Source organism: Oncorhynchus tshawytscha, linkage group LG06, assembly GCF_018296145.1.
Source record: "Oncorhynchus tshawytscha isolate Ot180627B linkage group LG06, Otsh_v2.0, whole genome shotgun sequence".
Classification (NCBI taxonomy): Eukaryota; Metazoa; Chordata; class Actinopteri; order Salmoniformes; family Salmonidae; genus Oncorhynchus; species Oncorhynchus tshawytscha.
This window is the reverse complement of record NC_056434.1, coordinates 59,989,733-60,004,465: the sequence shown is the minus strand read 5'-3', so window position 1 is coordinate 60,004,465 and position 14,733 is coordinate 59,989,733. Positions and strand designations below refer to the sequence as shown.

General features: G+C 42.6%; 1 protein-coding gene across 22 annotated transcripts in view; it reads right to left on the bottom strand.

Annotated features, from left to right (window-relative positions):
• Positions 1-14,733, bottom strand: part of lrrfip2 (leucine rich repeat (in FLII) interacting protein 2) — a 65,490-nt gene that overhangs the window by 4,930 nt on the left and 45,827 nt on the right. For 6 of the 22 annotated variants that reach the window (XM_024424361.2, XM_024424360.1, XM_042323459.1 and 3 more), the window contains 12 exons: positions 14,586-14,675; positions 14,020-14,079; positions 13,586-13,642; positions 13,434-13,475; positions 12,659-12,808; positions 12,146-12,262; positions 11,613-11,654; positions 11,110-11,241; positions 10,191-10,262; positions 8,837-9,007; positions 3,344-3,436; positions 2,779-2,871 (listed from right to left, as the gene is read on the bottom strand). In XM_024424361.2, coding sequence (XP_024280129.1) covers positions 2,779-2,871; positions 3,344-3,436; positions 8,837-9,007; positions 10,191-10,262; positions 11,110-11,241; positions 11,613-11,654; positions 12,146-12,262; positions 12,659-12,808; positions 13,434-13,475; positions 13,586-13,642; positions 14,020-14,079; positions 14,586-14,675 — 1,119 coding nt within the window. The remainder of the gene's footprint in view (positions 1-2,778; positions 2,872-3,343; positions 3,437-8,836; positions 9,008-10,190; positions 10,263-11,109; positions 11,242-11,612; positions 11,655-12,145; positions 12,263-12,658; positions 12,809-13,433; positions 13,476-13,585; positions 13,643-14,019; positions 14,080-14,585; positions 14,676-14,733) is intronic. The other 16 variants (XM_042323461.1, XM_024424369.1, XM_042323465.1 and 13 more) reach the window with 10 other exon arrangements.

The window sequence follows — 14,733 nt, the reverse complement described above, 5'->3', positions numbered from 1 at the left end:
CTTGTCTGTGATTTCATTTTTGATCAATTTTCATTTGTTTCCCTGCACTACTGTGTTGCAGTAAAACAACATGAGGTTATTAGGAGGATGACAACGTCTAATATTGGCTTCCCATACAAATCATTCCATTAAAAAATAACCTGGTTTTTGGTCACTTTCTCGTTATAAAAACAGCAATGGTGAGATTATTTTACTGATGGTATTTTTTTTTAGGTCTACACCCATTGTATTTTGGCACATGTGACAAATAAAAATGGATTTGATTTTTGAAATGGTGAGATTAATGCTTTCGCTATTCATGGCTTTATTATGTGTGCCTGCGTTGGCCACATAGGCTACAGAAAAATCGCCATGCATGCAATCAATCTATTTAGTCAGGAAATGGTCCACATTCTCACATAGTGTCTTCGGAAAGCATTTCAGACTCCTGGACTTTTTCCACGTTACAGCCATATTGTAAAATTGATTAAATAAAAACATTTCCTCAGCAATCTACTCACAATACCCCATAATGACAAAGCGAAAACAGGTTCTTAGAAATGTTTGCTAATAAATAAAAAAATTAAGTATTTACATAAGTATTCAGACCCTTCGCTATGAGACTCAAAATTGAGCTCAGGTGCATCTTGTTTCCATTGTTCATCCTTGAGATGTTTCTACAACTTGATTGGACATGATTTGGAAAGGCACACACCTGTCTATATAAGGTCCCACAGTTGACAGTGCATGTCAGAGTAAAACCAAGCCATGAGGTTGAAGAAATTTTCCATAGAGCCCCGAGACAGGATTGTTTCGAGGCACACTCGGTGGAAGGGTCCTTAAGAAATGTCTGCAGCATTGAAGGTTGATGGAAGCCACTCCACAGGAAAAGGCACCCAAAGACAGACCATGAGAAACAAGATTCTCTGCTCTGATGAAACCAAGATTGAATTCTTTAGCCTGAATGCCAAGCATCACGTCTGGTGGAAACCTGGCACCATCCCTACGGTGAAGCATGGTGGTGGCAGCATCATGCTGTGGGAATGTTTTTCATCAGCAGGGACGAAGTCAGGATCGAGGCAAAGATGAACGTAGCAAAGTACAGAGAGATCCTTGATGAAAACCTGTTCCAGAGTGCTCGACCTCTGACTGGGGTGAAGGTTCACTTTCCAACAGGATTATGACCCGAAGCACACAGCCAAGACAACGCAAGAGTGGCTTCGGGACAAGTCTCTGAATGCCCTTGAGTGGCCCAGCGAGAGCCTGGACTTTAACCCGATCGAACATCTCTGGAGAGACCTGAAAACAGCTGTGCAGCGATGCTCCCCATCCAACCTGACAGAGCTTGAGAGCATCTGCAGAGAAGAACGGAAGAAACTCCCCAAATACAGGTGTGCCAAGCTTGTAGCGTCATACCCAAGAAGACGAGGCTGTAATCACTGCCAAAGTTGCTTCAACAAAGTACTGAGGGAAGGGTCTGAATACTTATGTAAATGTGATATTTTTTATGAATAAATTAGCAAACATTTCTAAAAACATGATTTTGCTTTGTCATTGAGGGGTATTTTATGTAGATTAATGAGGGAAAAAAACAATTTAGTCAATTTTAGAATAAGGCTGTAGCCTAACAAAATGTGGAAAAAGTCAAAGGGTCTGAATACTTTCGGAAGGCACTGAATTTTAGAATGTACTAATAATTTAACATTGGCAAGGTCTAAAAAGTGGTAGCTAATGGCCTACTTTTTCCCCCATGCTTTTTGGGGGAGGGGGGTTCTATATTAGGCCCTATATGTACAATTATATACAATTGTTTGTATAATTTATAACATTGATGTCCTTAAATTACAATTAAGTGCATGAAAAAGTCCCTGAAAGTCCTTGAATTTGACTTGCCAATGTCTGTATGAACCCTGCTTAAAGGATGTATAGTCCTTGGCCTATGGGTTTATCCACTTTTATTCTTCTACTCATGTGGAACTGCATGAAATTCCTTTTTATTTTTGTTCAAATCATTTTGTAATATGGATCCCAATGTCCCCATTATTTATAGAAATACCCATCTACACTTTTGGGCAGTGGTGGAAAAAGTACCCAAATGTCATACTTGAGTAAAAGTAAAGACACCTTAATAGAAAATAAAAGTAAAAGTCACCCAGTAAAATACTACTTGAGTAGAAGTCTAAAAGTATTCGGTTTTAAATATACTTAAGTATAAAAAGTAAATGCATTCCAAAAATATACTTGAGTATCTAAAGGTATAAATAATTTAATATCTTATATGAAGCAAATCAGGCGGAACCATTTTCTTGTTTTTGAAATTCCCGGATAGCCAGGGGCACACTTCAACACACCATTTACAAACAAAGCATTTGTGTTTATTGAGATCAGAGGCAGTAGGGAAGACCAGGCATGTTGTCTTGACAAGTGCGTGAATTGGATCATTTTCCTGTCCTGCTAAGCATTCAAATTGTAACGAGTATTTTTGGGTGTCAGGGAAAATGTATGGAATAAAAAGTACATTATTTTCATTAGGAACGTAGTGAAGTAAAAGTTGCAAAAAATATATATAAATAGTAAGTACAGATACCCCCCAAAACTACTTAAGTAGTACTTTAAAAGTATTTTTTACGTAAGTACTTTACACCAATGCTTTTGAGTGATGGGGATTGAATCTGAACACAACTTTTCAAATTCCATTTGGTCAGAGTCAGACATACAACCAAAGCTAAGCAAGCTATATCTGTCTGTGCACATCTATTGCCTCTCACATCCTTCAGAGTCCCTAGCGTGACCTCCTACCCCAATCTTTTTGTCCTTCCAGTTTATCGTTTCCTGCAGGTCAAACACCTCTCTGGTGAGGGTATCTAAGTTAGTCTGGATTCGCTGGTTCTTCTGTAGTGGTATTGCATACAGACAGAGTGAATGGGGATACAGGGTAAAACAATGAAATAGATTAAAAGAAAGGAAAGAGACATGACAGGATAAATTAGAGGAAGAACAAGAAATGCAGATGCGACAAAAGCATTGAATAGAAATTGAGTGAGAGTGACGAAAGGTAAGAGACCGAAAAAGACCAGAGAAAAGACGGGAGGCCAGAAAATGATATGGAGAAGAGATCATTTCAGTATAGAGAGACGAGGCAAAGAAACATGATAAAGAGCAGATGGAGAAAACGGTGAAACAGAGTGATGTCAGGAGACACTGTGATGAATGCGAGACAAGCACAGTCTCACACTCATGGATCTTCATCAAGATACTGCAGTACAGAGACTACAGGACCGTAGAGAATTGAACTGTCGAAAGAGGTGTAGAGCAGGTGTGAACAGATTGCCACCAAATGTTTGTTTTCTTAGTGCAGACATACCTCTATGAGCTCATCTCTCTGGCGGATTCCCTCTTTTAACTCCATTTGTTTGTGCTGCAGGACTGTGCATGTGTGCTTTTGTCTTTCTAGTTCCTGAAATCAAAGAGAAAGGACTGTTGTAAGACTCAATTAATGACAAAGGGAAAACTGTAAAACATTCATCAAACAAATTTAAAATCTCAACAACCCCCCAAAAAGAGTACAGTCATGAGCAGAGTGATATTCCATATACCCTTTTACAGACAGACTTCAGTATGTTTTTATTTTGAACTCATACATTTTTACCACATTCTTGCAGAGATGAGCCTTTTACATCTCCCATGTGCTCCCGCACATTGGCTAACTGGGCTATCTGCATTGTGTCCCACCACCCGCCAACCCCTCTTTTTATGCTACTGCTACTCTGTTCATCATATATGCATAGTTTCTTTAACCATATTTTTTATTTTTTTATTTGAACCTTTATTTTACTAGGCAAGTCAGTTAAGAACAAATTCTTATTTTCAATGACGGCCTAGGAACAGTGGGTTAACTGCCTGTTCAGGGGCAGAACAACAGATTTGTACCTTGTCAGCGCGGGGATTCGAACTTGCAACCTTTCGGTTACTGGTCCAACACGCTAACCACTAGGCTAACCACTAGGCTAACCACTAGGCTAACCACTAGGCTAACCACTAGGCTAACCACTAGGCTAACCACTAGGCTAACCACTAGGCTAACCACTAGGCTAACCACTAGGCTAACCACTAGGCTAACCACTAGGCTAACCACTAGGCTAACCACTAGGCTAACCACTAGGCTAACCTGTACATACTACCCCAATAAGCCTGACTAACAGGTGTCTGTATATAGCAGGGCTACTCTTATTTTCAAATGTCTTTTTACTGTTGTTTAATTTCTTTACTTACCTACACACACACACACACACACACACACACTTTTTTCCCCGCACTATTAGAGCCTGTAAGTAAGCATTTCACTGTAAGGTCTACACCCGTTGTATTCGGCGCACATGACAAATAAACTTTGATTTGATGCACATGGCGGCAAGGGTAGGAGTGGGAGTAGATGTGGGCGGATGTCTATTTTAATAAACCCATTGAATATAAACCATCACAAAGATTTACATTATTAATTTGTTTTAGGCAGGTCCTAAGAAACATAAGACTAACACAATTCATTTTCAAAAGAATGGCATATTGTTTTGTTTAACTATGTTACTGGTCTGTGAGGCTGCGGCACACACCTGAAATCTATAGTTATTTTGTTCATTAAACAAACAAGACACAGGCTATTCTGATCACAGTCAACACAAAGTTTACAGCAGGCTAAGAATAATGAAATAACAGAATAAAATCCAGGGAATATTTTCCCACAGAACTTGCATCTTGGCAACATGTGGAACCTCTGTCATAAAAAAATAATAATAATACCATTTTGAAACAGAGCCCAGGGCAAACCCATGTTTTTTTGATTCATGTTTCATCTCTTTCCAACCCTCACTCTGCTTTGTTACATTGAGAGTATCATCATCATTACACCAATTTATATTATTTTCCATCTATATTTAAAAAAACATTTGAGTCGTGTTCATATTTCACAACCTCCTCTGGCTTTTGACGCTGCCTATACACGGTCGTGGACTTCAGGAAACAGCAGAGGGAGCACCCCCCTATCCACATCGAGGGGACAGCAGTGGAGAAGGTGGAACGTTTTAAGTTCCTCGGCGTACACATCACGGACAAACTGAAATGGTCCACCCACGCAGTGTGGTGAAGAAGGCGCAACAGCGCCTCTTCAACCTCAGGAGGCTGAAGAAATTTGTCTTGTCACCCAAAACCCTGACAAACCTTGACAAATGCACAATTGAGAGCATCCTGTCGGGCTGTATCACCGCCTGGTACGGCAATTGCACCGCCCACAACGGCAAGGCTCTCCAGAGGGTGGTGCGGTCTGCACAACACATCACCGTGGGCAAACTACCTCCCTTCCGGGACACCTACAGCACCCGATATCACAGAAAGGCCAAAAAGATCATCAAGGACAACAACCAACCAAGCCACTGTCTGTTCACACCACTACCATACAGAATGCGAGGTCAGTACAGGTGCATCAAAGCTGGGACCGAGAGACTGAAAAACAGCTTCTATCTCAAGGTCATCAGACTGTTAAACAGCCATCAGTAACACAGAGAGGCTGCAGCCTACATACAGACCTGAAATCATTGGCCACTTTAATACATGGATCACTAGTCACTTTAATAATGTGTAAATATCTTGCATTACTTATCTCATGTATATACTTGCTCATCCATATATTTATATGTATATTTTCTCTATTCCATTCCTTTGAGGTGTGCGTATAAGGTAGTTGTGGAATTGTTAGATTACATGTTAGATATTGCTGCACTGTCAGAACTAGAAGCACAAGCATTTCTTTAGACTCGCAATAGCATCTGCTAACCATGTGTATGTGACCAATAAAATTGGATTGGAAGTAAAATAACAGGGCTAGACTTGATTTAGGCTACATTAATGCATGCTAAACGTTTCTGATCAAAGAGATGAGCAAACGAATAAAGGTGAGCTATACCACCTCCACTGATTTGCCCAGCCAGAGAATTAACCGAATGTACAGAGAGATCCGGAGAAACACAATCACATTGATTAAGACAAGTACAGGCGTTTTGGTCAGGAGTAGGCTACTAAGTGACAGCGAGTAAAGAGAACAATAATCCACTTGTTAAGCTACATAACACGGTGGCAACATTTTCTCATCAGTGCTCATAAATGAGCCAACTATAGACGAGATGATCATGAACAGCACTCACCTCAACTTAGCTGACATTTCCGAGGCCTAACAAATATTCAAACGGAGATTCAGTGGGAAAAAAAGACCCCACCCCACGCATGTCACAAAGCAGCGCGAAACAGTGCTGAAAGAGTTAACCACACGCGGTAGGCTATTGCTTCAATCAAATGCATTACAACAATTGGATGACTTTGGGAGTTTCAGTAAGCAAGCGTATGCCTTCAATTGCATTAGCCTACTTTATTCCAATGTTTCATCATTCAGTGATAATTATTCCTACAGCCATTCTTTATGGATCCATCCAGTTGTGGTTAAAACAGTGGGCTGGGTGAAGAGATGGGTGAAGTGACATGCCTCGCAAAGTTCACAACAACTGCCAGGATGATAGTAAGCCGGACGCACAATTTCACCACGATCACAGCTCAGCAAGAAAAGAAACATCGCTTTTGTCTTTCAAAGATAATTCGTAAAAAATCCAAATAACTTCACAGATCTTCATTGTAAAGGGTTTAAACACCGTTTCCCATGCTTGTTCAATGAACCATAAACAATTCATGAACATGCACCTGTGGAACGGTCGTTAAGACACTAACAGCTTACAGACTGTAGGCAGTTAAGGTCACAGTTATGAAAACTTAGGACACTAAAAGAGGTCTTTCTACTGACTCTGAAACACACCAAAAGAAAGATGCCCAGGGTCTCTGCTCATCTGCGTGAACGTGCCTTAGGCATGCTGCAAGGAGGCATGAGAACTGCAGATGTGGCCAGGGCAATAAATTGCAATGTCCGTACTGTGAGACGCATAAGACAGCGCTACAGGGAGACAGGACGGACAGCTGATCATACTCGCAGTGGCAGACCACGTGTAACACCTGCACATCCGAACATCACACCTGCGGGACAGGTAAAGGTTGGCAACAACAACTGCCCGAGTAACACCAGGAAAGCACACTCCCTCCATCAGTGCTCAAGGCTTGTAGGCCTGTTGTAAGGCAGGTCCTTACCAGACATCACCGGCAACAACCTCACCTATGGCCACATACCCAACGTCGCTGGGCCAGACAGGACTGGCAAAAAGTGCTCTTCACTGATGAGTCGTGGTTTTGTCTCACCAGGGGTGATGGTACACCCATTGTCAGCAGAGAGCAGTAGATCTCATGGTCAGACTGACTATGGTGCAGTTTGACTTGGCTACTTTACTGATTGTAAGACCTGCACACATGAACTGCAAGTACAGTGCCCTCCACTAATATTGGCAACTTTGTTAAATATGAGCAAAACAGGCTGTGAAAAGATGTATTGTTTATCCTCTTGGGTGTTTCATTCAAAAAATATTTACAAAAATCTAACCTAAGTAAAATAATTGAAAGAAAAAATGTATTCTCATATATATGTGTGCCACAATTATTGGCACTCAGTCAATAAATACTTTGTGCAACTTCCCTTTGCCAAGATAACAGCTCTGAGTCTTCTCCTATAATGCGTAATATGTTTGGAGAACACATGGCAAGGGATCTGAAACCATTCCACCATACAGAATCTCTCCAGATCCTTCAGATTCCAAGGTCCATGGAGTCCATGATACTATGTATCCTAACAGGTTGTCCAGGGCCTTTAGAAGAAAAACAGCACCAAAACATCAAAGATCCACCTCCATAGTTCACAGTGGGGATGAGGTACTTTTCTGCATGGCTATCTTTCTGTCTACGCCAAACCCACCTCTGGTGATGGTTTCCAAAAAGCTCTATTTTGGTCTCACCTGACCATAGAACCTGGTCCCAATGAAAGTTCCAGTAACGTTCGGCAAACTGCAGGCACTTGGGTTTGTTGTTTGATGACCGCAAAGGCTTTTTTATGGCAACCCTCCCAAACAACTTGTGGTTATGTAGGTGGCGTCTGATCATAGTTTTGGAGACATTCTGACTAAGATACAAGTAACGTCTGCAATTCTCCAGCTCTGATCATTGGAGATTTTTTGGCCACTCAAACCATCCTCCTCACTGTGCGTGGGGTCAATATAGACACACTTTCTCTTCCAGACCACATGTTAACATCTCCAGTTGCTTTAAACATCTTAATTATATCCCTGATAGTGGAAATGGGCATTTTTAAACATTGAGCTATTTTCTTATAGCCATTTCCTGATTTGTGCAGCTCCACAACCTTTTGTCGCACATCACTACTGTCTCAGGTCTTTCCCATAGTGAACAGGAAGTCATGGCTTACCTCTTAAGTGCTCCTAATCACTCAGGAGAACTTAAAACGTAAAACATGAATGGGAATGCACTTCAGTTAGATTTGACTCATAAGAATTTCTAGAGGTGCCAATAATTGTGGCACACTTTTTGGAGAAAAATCATTATTTCATTTATTTTACCTTAATTTAAAAAAAAAAATCATCTTACTTCAATTAAAAAGTTTGATTTTTGTGAATATTTTGAATGATAGACCAAGAGGATAAACAGCAAAAAAAAAAAAAATTATTCCCACAGCCCGTTTTTCTCATATTTACCAAGGGTGCCAATATTACTGGAGGGCACTGTGTGTGTGGACAAGTTGATAGTGTGGTTGGAGACTTTGCGGCAATTTGTATATTCTCGCCTCGGTCCGAGTCTGCATGTGTTAACACTAGATGATAAAGGTTATCTACGATGCTGTGTGTGTGTGTGTTTAACACTTCACCTTAGACTTGTCCTCGGTTTCCCTCCGCATCTCGGCCATCTGCTCTTCCATCTCCTCGATCACGTCCTTGAGTGTGTCCACGTTGTAGACGAGGTTGGTTTTGTCGTTGTCCAGCTGTGCGTTCGATACCATGGCTTTTTTATACTTCTCCTCCACCTCCGAGAGCGACTCCTACCAGGGACACACACAGATGTTTACACACTTAACCCTTGGTGGGAACTACCGTAGAAAAATAATTACTATGGTAATTACATTTATTTATGGGAGATACAGCTACACGACCACACTGATAATAGAACACTACATTTACTCTTACATTCCTTTAGTATCTCAACTAGGAAGCCGTGTTTGGGATGTTGGAAAAACACCAGCGACAGACAGACATTGCTATAGATGTTGGGTAGGGTGCAGTTCAATTAAATGTAACCTTTATTTTTCAGTCTCACCTTCAAATGAGTTCAATTCAATATGACGCATTTTAACAGTGACTAGAGCTCTTATGCTAAATGAACAATACTCATGTAAAAAAAAAAAACATACAAATTATGTACACTAGTAATATCTTAAATAAGACCTAAAACAGAGGAAAGGCTCTAATCTCAAGGGTTCCACCGGTTGTCCAGCTCGGGTTTGATTGTGTTTAAGAATCTAAACGTCATCACAATGCTCCCCACCTTGGAATTGTCTCACATTGTAATTAATGACAAAACCCGAGATGGACAAGTGATGAAAACTGATACACTTGATATCCATTGTGGATTGATTCATTCGGAAGGAATGATTCAAGGCAGTGATGAAAAGGCATCTGAAAAAAAATATATATATACTTGAGGCCAAAGAACAAAAATATATCAAAACATGAGCAAGTTCAGCTATTGTGTTAGTAAAGTACAAATATACTTCCTCAGACTCAGAGAAAAGTGAACTTTTTAGGGTGGCGACAGAAAAGAAGCCAGGAGACCATTCAGTGCTGTGTGAATGAAAGCTTGTCGTCATTTTCTGGGTAGGACTACAAACCCTGAAACCCATCCAACAGGCAGAGGACTGCTGCAAGACAAGACAATACTTAGTCTTGCTCTTATCCCCACAAGCATTGCCAGGGTTCAAGCAAGGCTTTCCATCCTTTCCGTTACCAGTGAGTTTCAAACTGAGCAAGAAAGGTCATGCAGGGAACATGCCATCAGACAGGGAGCCAAGATAGAAATGAGTGCTTTTTGGTGTTACAGTTAGTGGGTTAGTCAGTATAGCCCTAGAGGGGGCGAGAGAGGGGGAGACGTAGGTACAGTGGGGTTAGAGATGCCATAAGGCTCCCAGAGGACAAGAGAAGGCATGCTGCGAGCTCAGGCCCCTCTACCTTCAGCTCTTTAAGCCCCTGCATGTACCGCCCCTCTACATCCTGAATCTGGTCCTTTAGATCATAGATATCCTGTAGAGCAGACGGGAGGAAGGGTTGGCTGGGGTGAATCGGGGGAAACCAGGGAGAACTAAGGACAGATTGACAGATTTAAGACAGAGCACCCGTGCTGTTGGCATCTGAAGACAGTCATTTACCCAACGGTATGCACAGACATACACAAGGACAGCTTTATAGGAAGTCGAAGAAACATGTAACTTCCAGTCTTCCTCGTGCATACATGGTGTCAATATGTAACATAAGGCATTGAGAGCAGGGAGGTGTGGATGTTTCAGATCATCGCTGAACTCAAATAAAACAGTAGTGAGGAAAATAATAAACTACTACACATGGTTCACTGTAAAAAGTAACTTCTCTTGTATTTCAAATCGATTTGACATTTGAATGGTTTTAGTGTTTTAGATAACATTGGTATTGATACTGGTACTGGCACACTTATCTAACCGTATAATAACAGGTTGTAATTAAACCTTGTAATCAATCAAATGTATTCGCCGATGTCACAAAGTGCTGTACAGAAACCCAGCCTAAAACCCCAAAACAGCAAGCAATGTAGATGTAGAAGCACGGTGGCTAGGAAAAACTCCCTAGAAAGGCAGAGGAACCTAGGTAGAAACAGGCTCTGAGGGGTGGCCAGTCCTCTTCTGGCTGTGCCGGGTGGAGATTATAACAGTACATGGCCAAGACGTTCAAACATTCATAGATGACCAGCAGTGTCAAATAATAATCACAGTGGTTGTAGAGGGTGCAACAGGTCAGCACCTCAGGAATAAATGTCAGTTGGCTTTTCATAGCTGAGCATTCAGAGTTGTGTTTATGCAATGGTGTTTATGCGACTGGTGGTGGTGTGTGTGTGTACCCTCAATTCACTCAGACTGGTGTCAGGATCGACAATGCTGCCTGTGTCTGCACTGCCCCGTCTCGAGGAGGTCCCCCCCAGGGAGGCCAGGGTGGCCGGGGAGAGGCCGGGAGTGGTGCAGCGCGAGGATGGCTAGAAGAAAAATAAACAACACAAAGCACCTTAACTCAAGAGCTCAAGTCAACACAGCACATAACAGACACACCCCAGGACTGTCATTCAACATCGACACTACTGGGCCCTGGCTTAACTGATCCTCCCATTCAGCTCCAACCAGGCCCACTAAGATGATATATATCACCCGGCATTACCACAGCTCTATGCGGAGGATATGAGGAAACTAACAATATGGACCTGAACGGCGTGGCGATGAATGCAGGTAGAAATATGGATTGGAAACCTATTTAATGATTTAGACCTACATTGGTCACGGTCGTCATTGATACAAATAAAATGGCCTGAAGACATGAACACTGGATATCGCTCCTGCTTGTTGTACTCACCCGGCTGTAGTCCACGAAGGTCTTATCACATTTTTCATCCAGCTGAAAGAGAAATAAGGAAACAATAATTTAAACAGACATGCCAACGGCATCTGCAAGCATGAACGGATTCGTATCCAAAGTGGCACGTGCTTGATGCCGAACCTGATCACACCCTGCAAATCAGTTAGTAGCTGGGGTATGAGTTAGGGACTGCTGCATGTTCATAGATCATACCAGGCATAGACACACAGGTTATTCAGGGCAGAGAACTTTATTCAATTGTCTTTATTTGCAGCAAACACATGCTGTGAAGACACAAAACCGGCCATAATACTATTCATAACTAGCTTAGTCCCAGATCTATTATGTGCTAAATAGCCAACACATTGACAATGACTATAGGAGTTGGCTATACAGCAAGCACATAACTGGGCATCAGTATGAAAACACAGGCTGTGAGAAATCATCCCAAAACACTGCGTGTTACGTGTCCACAACCGCAATCCAGTGCATTCCATCGCACGCCAGTGTGTTGACGGCGGGTAACTTACAGCGTCCAGGTCGTCTGGGATACACAGGTCATCCAGGTCAGACACAACGCTGCCCCTGCGGTTTGAGCGGCTGAAATAGTCAGCGGCCGACTCACTGATGTCAGAGAAATCAGACGACTATTGAGCAGAGACAGACGGATGGTAGAGATAGTGAACGAGGGAGAGGAAGGAAATGAGGTCAGAGGAAAACATGGAAAGTCTAAAAGAGAGAGCCATAGGGCATAGGCCTACATTGGGTCAGTGTGTAATGAAATGTCATCTATAGGATGAAAAAATATATATAAAAGGAACAGAATAGATACGTTGTCCGTTTTTCAACGGAAATTGAAAAGGATAGAATGAAGCCTACATATATCAGTGCTGCACACTAACACAGCAGCAAGGCACACCCAAAAAAGGTCACCAAAAGGGGAGACATCCAAAGTAAATAACCCATATATAAACCCTAGAAACAACAGTGCCCGTTTCTATTAAATCCCCCCTCCAGAGCCTAACCTAACCCCAGGGTCTCACCACGCTGTCTCTCCTGCCGCGACTGTAGCGCTCCTGGGACACGGTGCTGGCAGTATCGTCATCAGAGGAGTTCTGTGAGGAGCATGAGCAGTCAGGATCCCCCTTTATCAGAGTACTGTATCCACATGCACTTGGCACACACCTCACTAACTGTGAAAAGGGAGTCTCCGTTCACACACTTCAAATCAGATGCACTTCCAGCATTTTCATTTGCTATTGAAGCTCTCGAGCTGTGATGACCTTCACACGCTAATGAAGCCCACTGGCATTCTGTATCTGGACTATACAAAAAGACTCCACATTTTAGGTCCATCGGGTCATGTAATTAGGCTGATCTGATCAAGTAATACGAAGTAGAACTCGAACAAATTGACGAGAGTTGTCCCATCAACACATGGCACCTCAAAACGCAATAAAGTGGAAGATACTATACACTTTGGCAATTAATTGTCTATCCAGTCACTGCTAAATATTAAAATGTGCAAGGCACTTAACCCTAATTTGCCGCAGGGGCGCCATGCTACTATGGCTGACTGTAAAAACACTGCATTTCCCTGCACCTATCCAGTGTGTGACAACAAAACATCTATTTATGTATCCCTAGGCATGACGTGAGGATGGCTAGGGAAGAGGGTGTGGGTAGGTAGCCTGTTATTAATGGCAGTGTGTGGGTATAAGTATGGTGGAGAGTCTCAGTTCCAGGCTTGGGAGTATGGTAACGCCAGACTAGGTTAGTGTACCCCATGCATGTGGTGTGACTGAATATGGGGCTCACCACAGGGCTGCTCCGGGTGGAGCACCAGCTGTACTCAGAGGGCTGTAGTGGGGACACACACACACAGCATTGACATGGTGGGGACACAGTATGCTGCTGGCCCTGGTGACATCATTAAACACTATTCAATTATAGACACACGGAACACTTACAGTATGCAATTGAGAACCAGTGTACGAGCCATACAGACCGTCGTCATTTATAGAAGCCTGAAGGCACAAGGGAGAGAGCATCCAGAACTCAGCAACGCACAAGAGGGAGCAACGACCTCAGTCAGATAATCTTACAGGCTGAGTAGCACGCCTTTCTCAATATTAACGAAATATAAACAGTGGGATATTTCCTGCATCAACCGATTGCTGTAGTTATTCTTAGTAGAAAGCACTGATCAGACAAAAAGCCATATCTTATCAAACATAGCCCACCAGACAGCATAACCTCGGCCCCACTAAGTGGCCACGGTGACCATTGGACCTAAATATAAATGACCTAGGGAGAACCCTGGCCATGGCTATCAGATGTTACAGAGAGGACTGGGGTCTGGTCTTCTTTGAAGGTGATATGAAGGCATGAGTGCGACACTGACCAGGCTGTAGCTGCGAGTCAGCCCCGAACCAGAGCCAGCGGTGGAGGCCACAGATGGGGCCTGTGAGGAGGGGAGAGGTAGAGGAGAAGTGGTGTGGGACAGTTAGAGGGACAGCCACAGAGAGCAGGGGTGGGGGTTGGTAGGAAAGTGTCCTCTGTGTGAGGAGAAACAAATGCCATTGCTCTGTCCCTGGGGGCCTGAGAATAGAGCGCTGAGATGTGAATACGACTACAGAGTGAGGTGACTGTCCCCGTCAACTGAAAATGGATGAGGTGTTGCATGTACTTTGCATGTACGTCATTGAGATCTAACAACAATTTCATTAAAATGAATAACTAACTACTGTAAACCTTCGAGTGCAAACACACACTGATACTATAAAAACCCTCTGTGTGTAGTTAACCATTCACAAAGGGCCATCTCAACTGCCATTTATACGTCCCATGAATAGAGTTTATCTACTCAAGTTTTTCTTTAAGTAGTTTAAGTTCAACTAACTAGCTTTCACCACTTAATCGAGACAGGGAAGGGCTAGAAATAGGCCAGGACTGAAGAGAAAGACAAACCCGAGGCTGATAGGTGGAAGTAGTGGGAGGAGGAAGTTTGGAGGTGTTCTTTAAGCTGCTGTAGTTCCTCTGATCATGGTACAAGCCAGTCTGGAGGAGGAGAGGAATAGTATGATATGACCATAAACAGAGAGAGACAGGGGGAAAT